Here is a 15,748-nt window from a genome sequence, read left to right on the forward strand (position 1 = left end):
GTTGGAAGAGACCTTAAAGATCATCTAGTTCCAACCCCCCTGCCATGGGCAGGGATATCCCACTAGACCAGACTGCCCAAGGCCCCATCCAACCTGGCCTTGAACACCTCCAGGGATGGGGCAGACACAGCTTCCCTGGGCAACCTGTGCCAGTGTCTCACCACTCTCATAGTGAAGAAACCCCTCCATACTCTAAATCTGCCCCTCTCCAGTTTATACCTATTCCCCCTTGTCCTATCCCCACAAGCCTTTGTGAACAGTCCCTCTCCAGCTTTCTTGTAGACCCCATCAGGTACTGGGAGGTCACTATAAGGTCTCCCCAGAGCCTTCTCTTCTCCAGGCTGAACAGGCCCAACTCTCTCATCTGTGCTCGTAGGGAAGGTGCTTCAGCCTTCTGATCATCTTTGTAGCCCTCCTCTGGACCCATTCTCACAGTTCCACATCCTTCTTATGTTGAGGATTCCAGAACAGGACACAATACTCCAGATTAGGTCTCGCAAGAGAGGAACAGAGGGGTTTCTTGTATAGTACCTTGTGTCCGGATGAAGCATACCTCATTCTGTTAGGCCTCCTTGAAACCCCTGTGCAGTGTGAGAGGTAATTTATCATGCCTTGCAAATTTTTCCTTCTTGTTTCTAACTTGTGACATTTTTTTCCAAGACCATGTCAGCATGACAGAATCTTCATTTTCATATAGGTAAAATAACTTTAATTTCAGCGTTTGCATTGAGAGATGGATCTGGCCCATGCATTAACTATAATACTTCGACAAGCAGAACGCTTGAAACATTTTATTCAAGTCATTTTCACATAAACTTGCAACCATAATACGGGCATGTAACACAAGAATATGAAAGTGCAATGAAGAATACAAAGCTAGTGCCTGAATATTATAAATTAGAGCTCTTCAGATAAAGATGAAAAGTTATTGAAATCAAGACTCTTGAAAGAAAAGACAATGAAATAATGAAAAACCTTCAAAAAAGTTGCAAAACAAGTGGCTTTTCACTGTATCTGTAGCATTTACTTGCATAATAAAAACCTCCCAATAACATACTCTTTGGTTTTAATTCAAGTTAAAATCTTTCAGCACCTTTTACGATTTGGAGAAAATGAAAATGCCATATTGGCATAGATTTGAGACACAGGATAAACCACCTTTCAATGTCTCATTTATGAAATTCACCCTGCTGGTTTTGAATGAGTACACCACAAACGATGCATGAATGACTATAGGAAGGTACACTTAGTGTTTGCACTCATTCAACGCTGCATAGTAAACTTTGGAGCAGAGAGAAAATGACTAGACTTTTACTAACACAAAAACATCATCTACACAATATGTTGGTTCCAATGGTGACCAATCTGTCATTTTTGTTACACTTTTGTCTAGAAATATGCAAATATCAAATGTATTTCAGGATTAAAAAAAATATATAATAAATCCCTCCTGTAATGAGCCTGGCATACAATATGTTCCTTATGTGCAATTTTTAACTAAATATCTGAAATGTGGGAGGTAATTGCTTCACACACATTTTTACAATTTGGCTTTTCAAAGCAAAATTTGAGACTGCAAAACAGCAAATTGGTACTAAGGTTCTCACCAAATTTAAATCTGATTTTGCTCCCACCAAAACCAATGGCAAGATGCCTTTAAAGGGTGATGGGAATAATCCGAATGTCTGCTAGAAGGTATTCCAAACAATAATTTGCTGTATAAAAGACGCTTTTACCAAAACAGGTTTTATAATTTTTTTTTCCAGCAAAAATGCACGTAATCCCATAAATATATTCCAGTATGAAAAAAGTAGGTTAAAGTGTCTGGGTCAAAACTGCAGAACCAAGATACTGAAAACACTGGTTGACACTCCCCTATTTAGAACTACTACACATGCTATATAATAAACTCTTCTACTGCGTTGCGATTTACTATAGTTGAACAGGGGAAGTTAAAGTCACATTCCTTCATTTTTTTTAATCCTAAAATCCTTTCTTTTTCAAAATAGACTGTTCATGTTATCATGTTATCTTAGGCAATTTTTGTGCTATTTTACATCACTGTCATGTTGCTTAACACACATGTCAAAACAAATACAATATTTTGCTACGGAAAAAAAAAGCTACGTTTTTGTAGCTACAATATCCCCAATATTATGGCGTTCAACACCTTTCCGAACCAGGCCATTCCCACTGAAAGGACTAAGTCCAGTATTACAACTTGCTCCACCTACACAGATGCCCAAGGTCCTCTGCCTTTTTGCTGACTTCAGTGGAGTTCTGCAAGTAGTTTGGGTATAGACATGTGAGCAGGTTACTGCCTCATAAGCCAAGGGATAAGCTCGATCCCTGTGGCTGCTGTGTGTCCAGTTAGTGCTCTCTTCCCACATTCAGCATCAGGCACAACGAGGTATGAGCACACTACCTCTCAACCAGTAATCAGCCCGTGCCCACAGCCTGGCTTCCATTACAGCAGCTTTTGTGTCCATTGCCCAAGCTGCTGTCAGGACTTTCACCCCAATTTTGACCTAAGCCTATAGAAAGGTGAATGCACTTGCATCCCTTAAGACCTTTTAGTCTTAGAAACTATTTGGGCTGAGATTTCAGAAGCCTAGACTTTAAAACAGACCCTGATTTTTGCAGACATATGTAATAAATGGCTTTCTAATAAATCTAGTTTCCACATGTTGCTTCTGTTCGTTGCCCATACTGGTGACTGACTGCTAAAATGTATCTCTCAGCAAACAAAAAGGGATCTGCAGAAATAAATCGTATCACTCCCACTTCTGCACCACTCCCAGTGCTGGGTAGCAGTCACTGGGTTACTGAGACAGTTGTGCAAATTTGTAATTTATCATTAAGGTGGAAATACTTCATAATTGTGAAATAAGCTTAAATACATGTAATAAAGAAAAAGCTGATCTCTAAAGGATATTACGATAATTCATAAAGCTTCCAATTTAATTCCATACTGCCTGAACTATTCTCAAGTGATAATAAAACCTCTCCATACTCCTCAGATTTTTCAGTTTTTAACTATACTGAATAGAACATGTATTTTCAATTTTTTTTTTAAAAAAACATACTGAGCTTTCCATGTTTCATTGGGTGTTTTGAACTGCTGATTAAACTTAACCAATACCAATCAATATTTCTAGGTCCCCCTGTTTCAAAAGTAGATCCTTCATTTTACATTATCAGAAATCTTCTGAAACAAAACACCAGATCCCCTTGTGATATGTTATTTCACAGTTTTTAAAAAAAAAAAAGAAAAAAAAAAATCACAGCTACTGTAGCTTACAGCAGGGTGCATTGCAAAAGCAAAATAATTTGGGGATGGGAGGAGGAGCAGAATACCCAGCACCAGTTAAGCAGTTCAGCTAAAACTTGTAATTCAGGCTGGAAGTTTTTCCCCTTAATAATGGTGTATTTGTTTCCTGAACAGCCTAAAGTAGGATGTTAAATACCTTTACTTTTGTTCTCCCTCTATAGATAATATATTTTCAACTTCATTGTTCGAATAGTGAAATATAAATTTAAAAAGTCAAATACAGTACTTAAGGGGGAAGCAGGTAGTAGGCTTTTTTCATGATAAAAATACTTTTCTAGAGATTCTGACCTACTTCTGTTTGTGGTGTCACCTGAGTTAATCGTCTGTATAACTTTGATGGTTAACCTCTTCAAGTTGGATGTTTTTCACAGATGACTACATCAGGGTCTCTTAATCATCTCCAAGAGCCCCTTTCTTGACAGATATCTATTTTTATCCATACTAAGTTTGCAGAAGTCTTTTAAAAGCCCCACCTTGAAAAATCTCTTGTACATAGAAAGGTGGATTAAGTTCTTTAATTCATTTCCACAGATGGAAGGCTTCTTTCAAAACCTCATCTGCTTTTTACTTAAGAAAATGGAAAAACTTCTAATGTATTAAAAATGTAAACGTAACTTTTCCTGCAGGGGTATAACTGATAGATATATAGATATATGTATTTTTCTGCTATATGTTCATATTCCTTGAAAACTCAACATACTTTTCTAATTCATATTAACGTGTCCTAGCGAGTTTTATTTTAATTATGCTGGAGCATTACTCTTAAAACTGTTTTTCATTCTGGTATTTTCTGAGATAGCTGACATTAGTACTTTCTATTGCATTTTATCTAATTAATTTTACATAAATTTTTGCTACCTTTTAAAATATGTTCAACTCATTCACCAGTAGTATTCCCATTGAAGTCTATTATCATCTAAACTCCAGATTTTCAGGAGTTAAGAAATGCTTATGTTTTTACGAATGAGTTAGATTTTCAAAATTTAAAGTATTTGTGCATGAATCACCAGTTCCACACATTTCAATAACAATAAAAGTAATGCCAATTTAAATGCTTAAAATCCAGTTACAGATTTGGTTGAGAAGCAGCTGAAGTGCTTCAAAATCACATAAGGTGTGTGGGTGTATGTGTGTATGTTCTGTAGTTTTGTTTCTATAGTGTTTACATCCTATTGAAGTTTATATAATGGTACTTCAGTTCAAAACATTTGGCACCGTCTCATCCATTTTCTTGTATCTCTCTCAATATCTGTGGAAAAGAAAGAGACAATGTTATGGAGGCAACCAAACTGATACAAAGAGGGTTATGTGCGAAATACCCTTTTGCCAGCTTGAAGGCATAGGTCAACAACAAACAGTAACAGAGATTTTTTTCTCCTCACCCTTCATGAATATATTTACCTGATAATTCCTGCAAGAATATATTTACCTGCTACATTTACAGAGGTAAGATGGGAAAAATAAAACTTAAAGGCACAAAGTACAGATTTCCCTTCTGCATGAATGTGAGCATGAACGGTGTTCCTTTGAATTATGAGCAAGTCAGCCGTTACAGACAAATGCTTTAAAAGCTCCTACCACAGATCCACCAAAAATAATCACTCACACGCTGCAAGATGCCTGTTCATTTCTTTGCCGCAAGTCTGACCACCACAGAGCGAGAACAAATAGAGGATTTTACCGAAGCCATTTAACTTAGTGTGTCTGTGCCCCAAGTGTGATTATAAATACAGATCTCCACATTGGCATGAAAAAATGTTTCTCATTTTAGCCTCATTTAACTAGTGGTTTCCTAATACAAAGTCAGGAATTCATATTTTGAAGGCTAATTAAGCAATAGTCACATTAATGCAGTATGTTTGTTTCACTGATTCTGTTATAACTGACTATACTGGTCATTTATTCTACTTTTCATTTACTGCTCGGGAATTTCTCTTATGTGAACAATGTTAATACAATATTAATCCTCACTCATTATGCAATCCAAATGAAACCACTTGATAAAGTTTTTGTATGAGCAACTAATATATTATCCTGAGAACTGCTCACCTCTGTGTTACAGAAGGCTGATTGCTTTTTGTGTGTGTGTGTGTTTCACAGATGGTAAGCTACAGTAGACCATTAATTAAATGAATTTGCCTTCCTGGAGGGAAAAAAAAAATCATAATTGTTGCATTGTTTAAGCTTTAAAAGAACTGAACTGTAGATGGAGTGTGTCTGGAAGAACTGTTCCGAGGAGGATGGCGGCTGGGTCAGCAGAAGCGAGTAACATACATGTGTGGGATTTTGCAGGTTGCTTCAAGAGCTCTGTCACTGCTCAACAGTTCTGTGTGGCTGATATATGTGGATATTGAATGAGCACAGAAAAGCTTTTGTGCAAATACGAAGATGATGTGAGCCAGAGGTAGTTATCTAAACCCAGACAGTAGCAGCAATTTTCATAGTGAGATATATATATATATATATATGGCATGACTGCAAGAGCAAAATTCTCCCTTAAAATTGTTTTCTAAGCCTAAATAATTTTTGAAAACCCATGATAGCCTTATAGACATAGTTTAATTACTGGAGGTCAAGATTTGAATGCTACACAGCTATCAACAGCAAAGCAATTGTTCCCATCATTCCTGCCAAAAAAGACCTTTGAAAAGTAGCATCTGAATTTTTAATTCACTAAATATGAAACCCAAAAACATACTAAAGGAGCTGATATGACTAGAATTAAAGGTGGGAAGTTGTTTTTTCAATATAAACTAAACCTCTCAGTTTTATAAATCTGTTACCTTTAGTACTATGAATATAAAGCATTTACAAAGACAAAGGAATGCACTTACGGTGAAATTGTACAGCCAGAGGCATATGCGTGGTGGCCTGTATAGCGTATATCACAGCGAACTATATTGTTGGAATAATCGGACTCAGGCACCAAATAGCTGGGGTTTACGCTCACCTTAAGGGGAGAAAGCACAGTGTTGTCTACTTCCAGGCTTGAGTTGATAACTTATATTCAAAAGGACATATGCATATAATTTGCTTCTTTAAAAAACAATAAAACAAAAACCAAACCTTCCCACTCCCAATACCCTTACCTTCAGAATGTAATTTCCAGGTTTTACATCTGTAATATCAATCCACTGGCAATCTATATCAGCATTGTAGGTGTCGTAGCAGCCAGGGCTCAGTCCCTTAAAAATGGAGTTACAGTGGATGTCAAAAATGTATTAGGAATAGCAACATTCTAGACATTAAGGACACTCAGACTGAAGTTTACTTTTGCGTTTCACTAACATAATTACCTCAGGAAATAAGGCTTATCTTTTAGTGGCATTTTATTTGACAACCTAAATTAAAACACCCAAGTCTGACATATCACTTTTATAGATAGCACTGTATTACTAATGCATAAGAAACACCTATACTAAGATACTTGTATTTTATCCATATTTTATTATCATTTGTTACAGCTCTCCTTTCATGTAAAGATAGATGATGCTGTCGGTCACTGTTCTTTACAAAGAGTGAGAATAAAATCAAAACTGAACAAAGACTAAACCTAGATACCTGCAGACCTCAAGTAAATAATTTCTGAGGGCCTTTCAGTACAAACCTGATCACTGTGTTGGAACCTGTCTCTGCCCTTAGGAGTGATGCAACTTTTTGCTAGAGATGTTCTCTTGAAGTGACAACTTTGAATAACAGAGTCTAGGGACATTTTTGTATTGTGTTTTGCACAAAAATGGCATCTGTTCAGGCAAATAGTGACACAAGAACTGAAAATGTCGTCTCTCTTCCAGATGAATCTTTTCTGAAAAATTCTTTGCCATTAATACCACTAATAAGAATTCCCATATATAAATGTATGAGTGGTTCAAATCTGGTGTCTTTAACCATGGCCAATACAGATTGCTCTAGGCAAAGCTGATCCATTCTGGTGACACAGAGTGCACAAAACCCAAGTCCTGCAGGAATTCCCTCTTGACCTTGCTGGTGATCAGCTCAGACTCTTGCAAGTATGTGCCAAGTCTGAGGCTGGAGGAAAGTTTTACAGTCCAATTACAAACCCCTGAAATATGGGCTTCGAGCAGAAACGCTGACACAGCCATGATTCTAGTGACACAAATACTCCAGCTGTAAAATATGTATGTTGCTTAGTTAGATGTCTTGGTCTACAAAAGGAGAAAAGATATTTATAAAACCTCTTCAAAGCCTTTATGCATTGCAGATCATTCATTATATTTAAAATTCAAATGTGGACACGTCATCCAGTGAAGCATAGCTGTCATTTCTCTGTAATAAAATAACTACCTCCTGCATTACAAACTGCAGAATGAGGGATACAAGTTTATGTGTAAGTATGGCCACAATGAGTGAAACCACAGATCCATCAAGCTCAGTGTCATGCCTATGACAGTGGTCAGCAGCAGATGCTTGAGGAGAACAGAAAATAAGAAATGGGATGTGTAATGCCTTCTAGTGAGGCAAATTCCTTCTATAAGGCATTTAACTGTGTTTAAGGCATGGGGCACCATCAGATTTTTGGACTCTGCAAAATCCTATGGCAAGAATACTTTATTCACATCTCAAATGAGCACTCCTCTTTGTTTTCAAGGGGTTTACTGACAGCTCTTTTGAATATCCTTAAATTCTTGTACTGTGAGAAACAGTTTATATCATCAAATTTTTCTTTCCATCCAGGACCACTCAAGATTTGATAGTACGTCTGTTTTTCCAGACGGAATAGTCTATAAAGTGTCTTAGTGTGGCAGCCATACTACACTGCTGATCATCCTTCTTTTCCTGGGGTCATTTGGTTTGGGTTTTTAAGATTTTCTGTAGCATTTTTGAGAGGTAGCAACCAGAACACCATGCAATATTCAAGGTAGTAGTCTATTGTGGATTTGTATGATGTCATAATGGCACATTCTATTTTTTATCTATTCCCTTAATAAGCCCTTGCATCTTGCTTTACTTTTGTTTATGACCCATCATAATGTTCACATGGCTGCGTTCTCTTTAACAGCATTCTATACGTGCATAAAACTATGCTGTAAGTTTTCTGTGTTGGACTGCCTGCCAGCAGCTAAAAGTCTCAAAAGAATTCAGCACCTTGCAGCCACATGCTCTGCAAAGGGAACTCTGGGACCAGCAAGGACATCACCGAGCAGTTTGGGAGCTAGGAGGAGTGAATACTGAAAACTACTATCTTGAGTTCTTTTTAGCTCACTTGACATAGCCACAAGAACTTGTGGTGTGTTTTAATATAATTCAGTTATCGGTGATGCCAGGCTAATGACACCCACATTTATCAGCACCTAGGTAAATTATAAGTCTCCAATTTGCTTTCTTGGTCTCTGTGATGAAGACTTCCAGAGCTGGTTAAGGTATCAGGCAATATAGCCCATCAGATGATTGGTAGAAAGCAATCCATAATAAATAAGAGGGGAAAAAGAACTTGTTTGTCTCCAAACCAACTCTTACCTGCGTATGTGCTGTACATGCATAACGTCTATAATATCCGTAATCACAGGAGGTATCTTCAAGACAGAAACTTGCTTTGTGTCCTTCAGCAACTTTTCTGTGTGAGCTCGCATCCAACAAGTCATAGTGGCTGAATTCATCCATGCTGTGATAATGTCTGTTAAACAGTAGATCCATTAGTAAATATCAGATCTTGTCAATAAGATTTTAACATATTTCTATTTGATCTACCTTCTGTTCGATCTGGCTAAATTTTATTTATTACACAGAATGTCTGTGTTCCTATTACTGGCCATTCAATTAAGTTTTATTTTCAATATTCTAATTTTCAATGACTATAAGAATGCTATCTTCTAAGAATGAATAATAGATTTCAGTTTAAGAGAAAGACTCCATAACAGCACTGTTTTTCCAAAATTTCCTGTTTCAGCTCTTTTCCAATAACAATAGCAAGTATTAAATAGTTCATATTTCAATTGTATATCTTATAACTGCCTTTAGCCAGAGTTGCGCTAGGAATGCTTACCTTACATACTATAAATTCCAGGGAAGTTTGCTCCTTGCTAGCAAAACCCCATCCATTTACTGTCCTCAATCAAAGTAACACATTCATAACATTAGTGAAAGCAAAGTTTTTGTAAAGAAATCAGCTTCCATGTGCAGGCAATGCAGATATCGTCTCATGTCAACTTTTTGTTGCTTAACGTAGTCCCTTTTAAAAAGTGTGTATGCTTTTTGATCTGTGCACAATGATGCATTTTTCATGTTCTCATACAAGCTCTATACGTACTAGCTCTGCCGTGGACTGGAACACCTGTTATTCTTTTAATTTCATTTTTTCCAAACGTATTGAAAACTAAGTTTGTACTAGAAACCTGCACTTTGTGCAGCGTTTGGCTGCTGTTACTTATGAATGCTTTCAGCTCAAGAAACGTATGAAAAAGGTATAATTAAGCAGAACTCACACGTACTGTAAAAACGAAGAGAAGCGCACAAGTCTCACAAGCATTCATGTCAGGAACAGTAAGATGATGATGACTAACACTTTAGTCTGATGGTTAGCCAAACTAATTGGCAGTTATAGTTCATTTCCAAATGAGGTTGCTTCACTGTCATGGAAATGATCATGAGAAATGCATTTTTTTGTAGGCAATGTATTTTCTGTCCAAGAACTGAATCGACATCAGAGACACTTTGCATCTGGATAGCAACAGCTGGGCTATCATGGCAGAGAAAGAAATGGCTTTTCTACAAATGGAAAATTTCTATTGCTCTCTATCCATTTCATCCACTTACTAACTTTGTAAGCAGCAGAGCTGGGGTTTTTAGTGGTAGTAGTGGGGTTTTTTCAGGAGTGGGGATTAACTAAAGCACTTATGGAGGCTTTTTTGTTAGTTTTGATTTAGTTTTAGCTTTTTAACCCTTACAAGATTAACAAACTAGTAATATCAGTCATTTTTTATAAGGATTTGTTCAATTGTACTGATTTTTCATAGAAAACTTAAAGTCTTTGAAGCTAGAGAGAAATATTCCATTGACACTAAGGGCCTTTAGATCAAACGTACATTGCATATTATTTTTTGATAGAATAATATTAAGTTATCACTTACGTACCCATAACAGCAGAGCTGTATTTTAAGTAAGGTGGAAGGAAGGTAAGCTTTCTAGTATTTTACAGCTGGTCCTGCTATGAAATAATAAGCATTGGAACAAACTTGCAAACTGCGGCACGTGAATTCTCTGAAAAGGTACAAGTTTCCAGTCTTACCTGCTCCCAAAATGTTGAAAATGTTCTACTACCTCTGCCTTGCCGTGTTTCCAGCAATTTTGCTATTTCTAAAGCAATACTGCTATGTGGAAGTATCCTGATATGATAAGGATGCTGATAATAGGATCAGCATCAGTATCTTCCCTTTTCCATATCAACCAGACTATTCCTTGTCAAGAACTTACCCAGGAAATTCACGTCAGGAAGTATGGGTTGATGTTTACAACGTGTATAGAGAATATACCAGTAAATGTACGTTTTTAGGGTTTGTAGAGTTAAATTACCATGATGGGGACTTTAACTTACTGTTTCCAGTTAAATGTAACTGGACTATAACCTATGTAGAATAAAGGGAGAAGGTGGCACTGTCCAAACCGATTTGAGACTTGTATTTATAACGAACCTATACTCCTGAGTTTTATATTTATAGATAAGCTTCATGTTCATTTGGTTTCTTGTAGCTATGTAAAGAGCAATTACCACTACCATAAAATTAACCAGACTACAGTTTCCCCATGGGTTCCCCCTGCTTCAATGCAGTTTTAGAAAATATCACCTTATTAATTGACAATTTCTTAGCGAAAAAAGGTAATTAGTTGGTACCATACTGAGCACTTCACTCACTGGTGACAGCTGTGCCACTCCCATGAATAACGAGGTCTGCTGGGCAGAAAATCTGATGTGCCTTGATTTTTCACTCTTTGGGGGAATCTCAGGAGCACCCGATTGTCGTAGTCTCTAACATCTGCTCGGTAAGCTGAACTGGGATAAGACAAAAAAGAGCCGTAAGTATATGCATGACATACGTTAAAAAAAAACACTTTGTATTGTTTCAGAAGTAGCTGATAGCACAGAATTTTTTCAGTCCCCTTAAAGCTTATCCATTGGAGATGCACAAGAATTCCACATCATGCTCAGAAGTGCCTGGTGTCAGACCAAGACCTGAGTGAGAGTCTGATCTGCCTCTAGCAACATAAACAGGAGTTTGACCACTGACTTTCTTCCTCTGTCTCTGAAACAGATCACAGCTTAGCTGCAAAATTAGACTGGTACCAAAAGCACAATTACATTAGTTGCTGTTAACCCAAATAACTTACTCTGTATGCAAGACCACACAACAGATGTTTGTTTCTGTTGTAAAAAATATGAATAAATAGATGCCTCAGGCTATATTTTCCTTTTTCGCATAGCTGTTATCTCCAGTCTTTCAAATACTGGAACATTTTAATCAACAGATGCCAGTAAGAACATTTCAATCAGTCTTCACTGTAAAGTTAGCATAAAAAGTACTGCTTCTTATGCCTTGTTTTCCTTTTTCAGCAAGTGAAGAAAGAGCATGACCCTGGAAAGTCTGACTTCAGTTAATGATGGTGGTAAATAAATAAATCTGGTTTGCATGATAAGGTATCAAGCAAGTTAAAATGGTTAAAAACAGCTATGTTGATTTTGTTCCAAACAAAACAGGAAAAATCCCTCTCTGCCAGCTGGGCAGGACCTAACTTCATTGCAAAGCTTTATTTCAACCCGTTAAAAGACTTTCAAATACTTTTCAGGGAGATTTTAGTCTTATGAGACATTACAAGGCATAGGCCCAGAAACAATTAGCATGTTATAATTTTAATGGTAACTTGTGCTGGTTAACAATAGGGTTTGGGGGGTTGGGTTTTTTTGGTTTTTTTTTCCAAATGGAATAGCATATGATCTGGTTGGATCTGAGGAGCGAGATGAAAATCACCAGATCCAAGTGGTTCTTTCAGACGCCTCCATTTTGCAAAATTCAGATATGTTTAAATAGGCCTGATAATAGAATGAGCAATGAAACTTCTCACAAAATGTAGGTTCTTTGGAGCACGTGTGGTTTGTCTCTCTAATAGGGCAGTATCGTTTTCTTACTCACCCACCCTACCCTCTGCCACACGAGTAGAAGAAGGCTACGAACTGGGCTGGGGCCTCTGGGGGTCTGCAGCCTCACTTTCTTCCACTTTTCACCGTGTCCTCAAGTACTCTGGTGGGTGCAGGAGCATAAGAACCCACAGCAAACAGGCAAAAGCCAGGGTGATGCCTACCTTGCCAGGCAGTTTTCCTCGGCAGCACATCTCAAGTTATACATGGACATCCTCTGGACATATGTGGACGCCTGGATGTAATAGGGATCCGGGACTAAGTCAGGGAGACCTGCAGTTCATCAAACCAACCACACAACAGCAAGATCAACCCAGGACACGTCTGCAAATACTCGGCTTCCATCCCAGACCCTTCGGCTTTTCCAAAGACCGCATCCCATCCCACCGGGCTCCCCGGGAGCCAAGCAAGCGCCTGCCCAGTAGAGGCTTTGTCCTGAGAGTGGGGCAGGCATGAAAATGATGGCAAATCAAACTCTTAAGACTTGTTTTGGAGCTTTGGGAGCAAGCATCCTTTATCAGGGCCGGGCAACACAAGGGAGTGATCTCCATCCATCGTGTGCCACCAGACAAGGGCTGGGGACAGAATATACTTCCCATTTAGATGCATGTCTATAAATTTTCCCAGAAATGTTACTCTATTCCTTTCCAAGAATCAATTTCATGTTATCATGAACCTTTGCAACAGTTAAAACTCTTGCTAATATGTAGCTGGCTCCAGCTCTGCCTGACCTTGTCTTTAAGACAGAAAATACTACAAACACCAGCGATTACGGAAGAGGAGACATCTGTTCAGCACGGATCACACTGAACACAAGATGTTTTCATCGTTATCACCTCCAAAGTGTCCGGAAAAAACCCCACCGTTTTAAACAATACATGCTCTCAAAGCGACACCATGTCTCACTTTCAAATAACATGATCGCTTAGATGGAACTTAACTCTGCTTAGATCAAAAACATTCCGCTCTTTGTACAAATAACGATTCCTGCTCTAAGGCAGGGGTTTGTTCCAACCCCCCTGCACTGCATCCCACGGGATGCGCCGCGCTGGCAACGGAGGAGAGGATGGGACAGGGAGGAAAGGGAAAAGAAGGGGAAGGGAAAGGGGGGAATGGGAAGGGGAAAAGGGAAAAGGGAAAAAAGGGAAGGGGGAAGAGGGAAAGAAAGGAGAGAGAAAGGGGAAAGAAAGGGGAGAGAAAGGTGAAAGAAGGGACAGAGAAAGGGGAAAGAAAGGGGAAAAGGGAAAGGGGGAAAGGGGGAAAAAAGGAGGAAGGGGAAAGGGGAAAGAAAGGGGAAAGGGAAGGGGAGGGGAGAGGAGGGCTCTTACCGTACTGGAAGTAGCCGGTGCCATAGCCGGGTCTGTACCTGCTGCCCTGCCGGGGCCTCTCGTAGGTGTCATAGTAGTTGTAGTAGGGGTTATCGTCCGTGTACTTGTAGGGGTTGTAGGGATCGTCCCCTACCATCACATCCTCCCGGCCGGGTCTGAAGCTGCTGAGAGACGGCGGCCCGCCCGCCCCAGCGCTGCTCCGGTTGCCGTCAGTGCTGCTGGGGGGGGACAACCCTGCGGAGCCGCTCCTGGTCGCCCCGGAGCTCCGCTGCACCCCCGCAGCTCGGCTACCCCCGGAGGGAGCCTGGTAGCCAGCCTGGAACCAGTGCCGAGCTCCGGAGCCCCTGCGGCTGCCGGCTGCGGGCTGGGGCTGGGGCTGCCCGGGCGCTGCGGGCTGGGGCTGCGCCGCTGCGGGCTGGGGCTGCGCCGCTGCGGGCTGCACGGCTCGGGCAGCAGCTCCCCGAGGCTGCGTGGCGTTGTTCCGCAGCAGCAGGATGGGGCTGCCCGCCGCCGGCTGCCTGCGCCGGGGGGGCTGGTACTGGGAGCCCAGGCTGAGCAGGCTGTACACCTGCCCGTTGTTCTCCCACTGGATGCGCTGCCTCCAGGCGGCGGGGGGCGGCGGGGGGTCGCGGCCAGGGGGCTGCTGGCAGCTGGCTGGGCGCAGGCAGCTCCAGTAGAGGCACGCGTGGAGCTGGGCGAGCAGGACAGCCGGCGGAGAGACACGCATCTTCCTCCTCTTCCCCTGAGCGACGGCGAGGGAGAGAAAACAGGCAAAAAGAAACAAAAAAAAAAACCGGGGAAGGGTCTCTGCGGAGAGCGAGGGGCACCTTCCTTTTCTCTGGGCGCGGGATGCGCGATGCGGGGTGCGGGATGCGGCGCTGGAAGGGCCGAGCTGGTCTCAGGAGCGGCGGCACCCGGCCGGTGCCATCGGGCAGGTCGAGAAGGAAAACCCAACCCTCGGGGAGGCGGCGGGAGCGGCTTTTCTTCTCGGTGGTATTTATAGGCGAGGGGGGATGCGAATGGGAGCCGGAGCGAACAATCAGCCTCTCATCGTCCTCCGGCCCGCGCGGATGTCTGGAAGCGAGAGAAGGAGGAGGAGGAGGAGGAGAAGGAGGAGGAGAAGGAGAGACCAGGGACTTTAAACTTGCTGGCACCCTAGCAAAGTTACACAAGCCCCGCTGGCTGGGCTTGGCTGCGCCCCCGCCGTTTGTTCACGTAATGCGGCTGGAAACGTGCAGCCCTGACGGCTCCGCACGGGCGGGGGGGCGGGCAGGGGCCGAGGGGCTCCCATCCCACACCCATCCCTCCCTACGGCCCATCCCTCCCTGCCTGCCTTCCTCCCTACCACCCATCCCTGCCATCCATCCATCCATCCATCCATCCATCCATCCATCCATCCCTGCTTTTCTTCCACCCATCCCTCCCATCCATCCCCCCCCTGCATTCCATTACTCCCTCCCTCCTTCCTTCTCTCCCTCCCTCCCTGCATTCCCTCCCTCCCTCCTTCCTTCTCTCCCTCCCTCCCTGTATTCCCTTCTTCCCTGTATTCCCTCCCTCCCTCCCTCCTTTCCATTCCTTCCCTCCCTCCTTTCCCTCCCTTCCCTCCCTCCTTTCCCTCTCTCCCTCCCTCCCTGTATTCCCTCCCTCCCTCCTTTCCCTCCCTCCTTTCCTTCTCTCTCCTCCTTCCCCTCCCTCCTTCCCCTCGCTCTTTCTCCCTCCCTACCAATCCCTCCTCCCTCCCTCCCATCCATCTCTGCCATCCCTCCCTCCCTCCCTCTCATCCACGCTTCCCTGCCTTCCCTCCCTACCATCCATCCCTCCCTGCTTTCCATTACCCCCTCCCTCTTTCCCTCTCTTTCTCTCCCTCCCTCCCTGCCTTCCTCCATCCCTACCATCCATCCAAACCATCTATCCCTTTGTGCCTCCCATCCATCCATCCAT

The 15,748-nt window shown here is 41.7% G+C and overlaps 1 protein-coding gene across 2 annotated transcripts; it reads right to left on the minus strand.

Annotated features, from left to right (window-relative positions):
• Positions 1-456: 456 nt before the first annotated feature.
• Positions 457-14,994, minus strand: LOX (lysyl oxidase). Of its 2 annotated transcripts, XM_054054901.1 has the most exons (7): positions 13,808-14,990; positions 12,644-12,752; positions 11,202-11,339; positions 8,810-8,966; positions 6,421-6,516; positions 6,166-6,281; positions 457-4,580 (listed from the first exon to the last, which is right to left on the minus strand). In XM_054054901.1, the coding sequence occupies exons 1-7, from the start codon at positions 14,532-14,534 to the stop codon at positions 4,574-4,576; spliced, it is 1,350 nt and encodes a 449-aa protein (XP_053910876.1). In that variant the 5' UTR covers positions 14,535-14,990; the 3' UTR covers positions 457-4,573. The 2 variants fall into 2 exon arrangements, with proteins under 2 accessions (XP_053910876.1, XP_009561254.2); XM_009562959.2 differs by lacking the exon at positions 457-4,580 and having other exon boundaries at positions 6,162-6,281; positions 13,808-14,994.
• Between the last annotated feature and the right edge of the window lie 754 nt (positions 14,995-15,748).

This window comes from Cuculus canorus, chromosome Z (assembly GCF_017976375.1).
Source record: "Cuculus canorus isolate bCucCan1 chromosome Z, bCucCan1.pri, whole genome shotgun sequence".
Taxonomy (NCBI): Eukaryota; Metazoa; Chordata; class Aves; order Cuculiformes; family Cuculidae; genus Cuculus; species Cuculus canorus.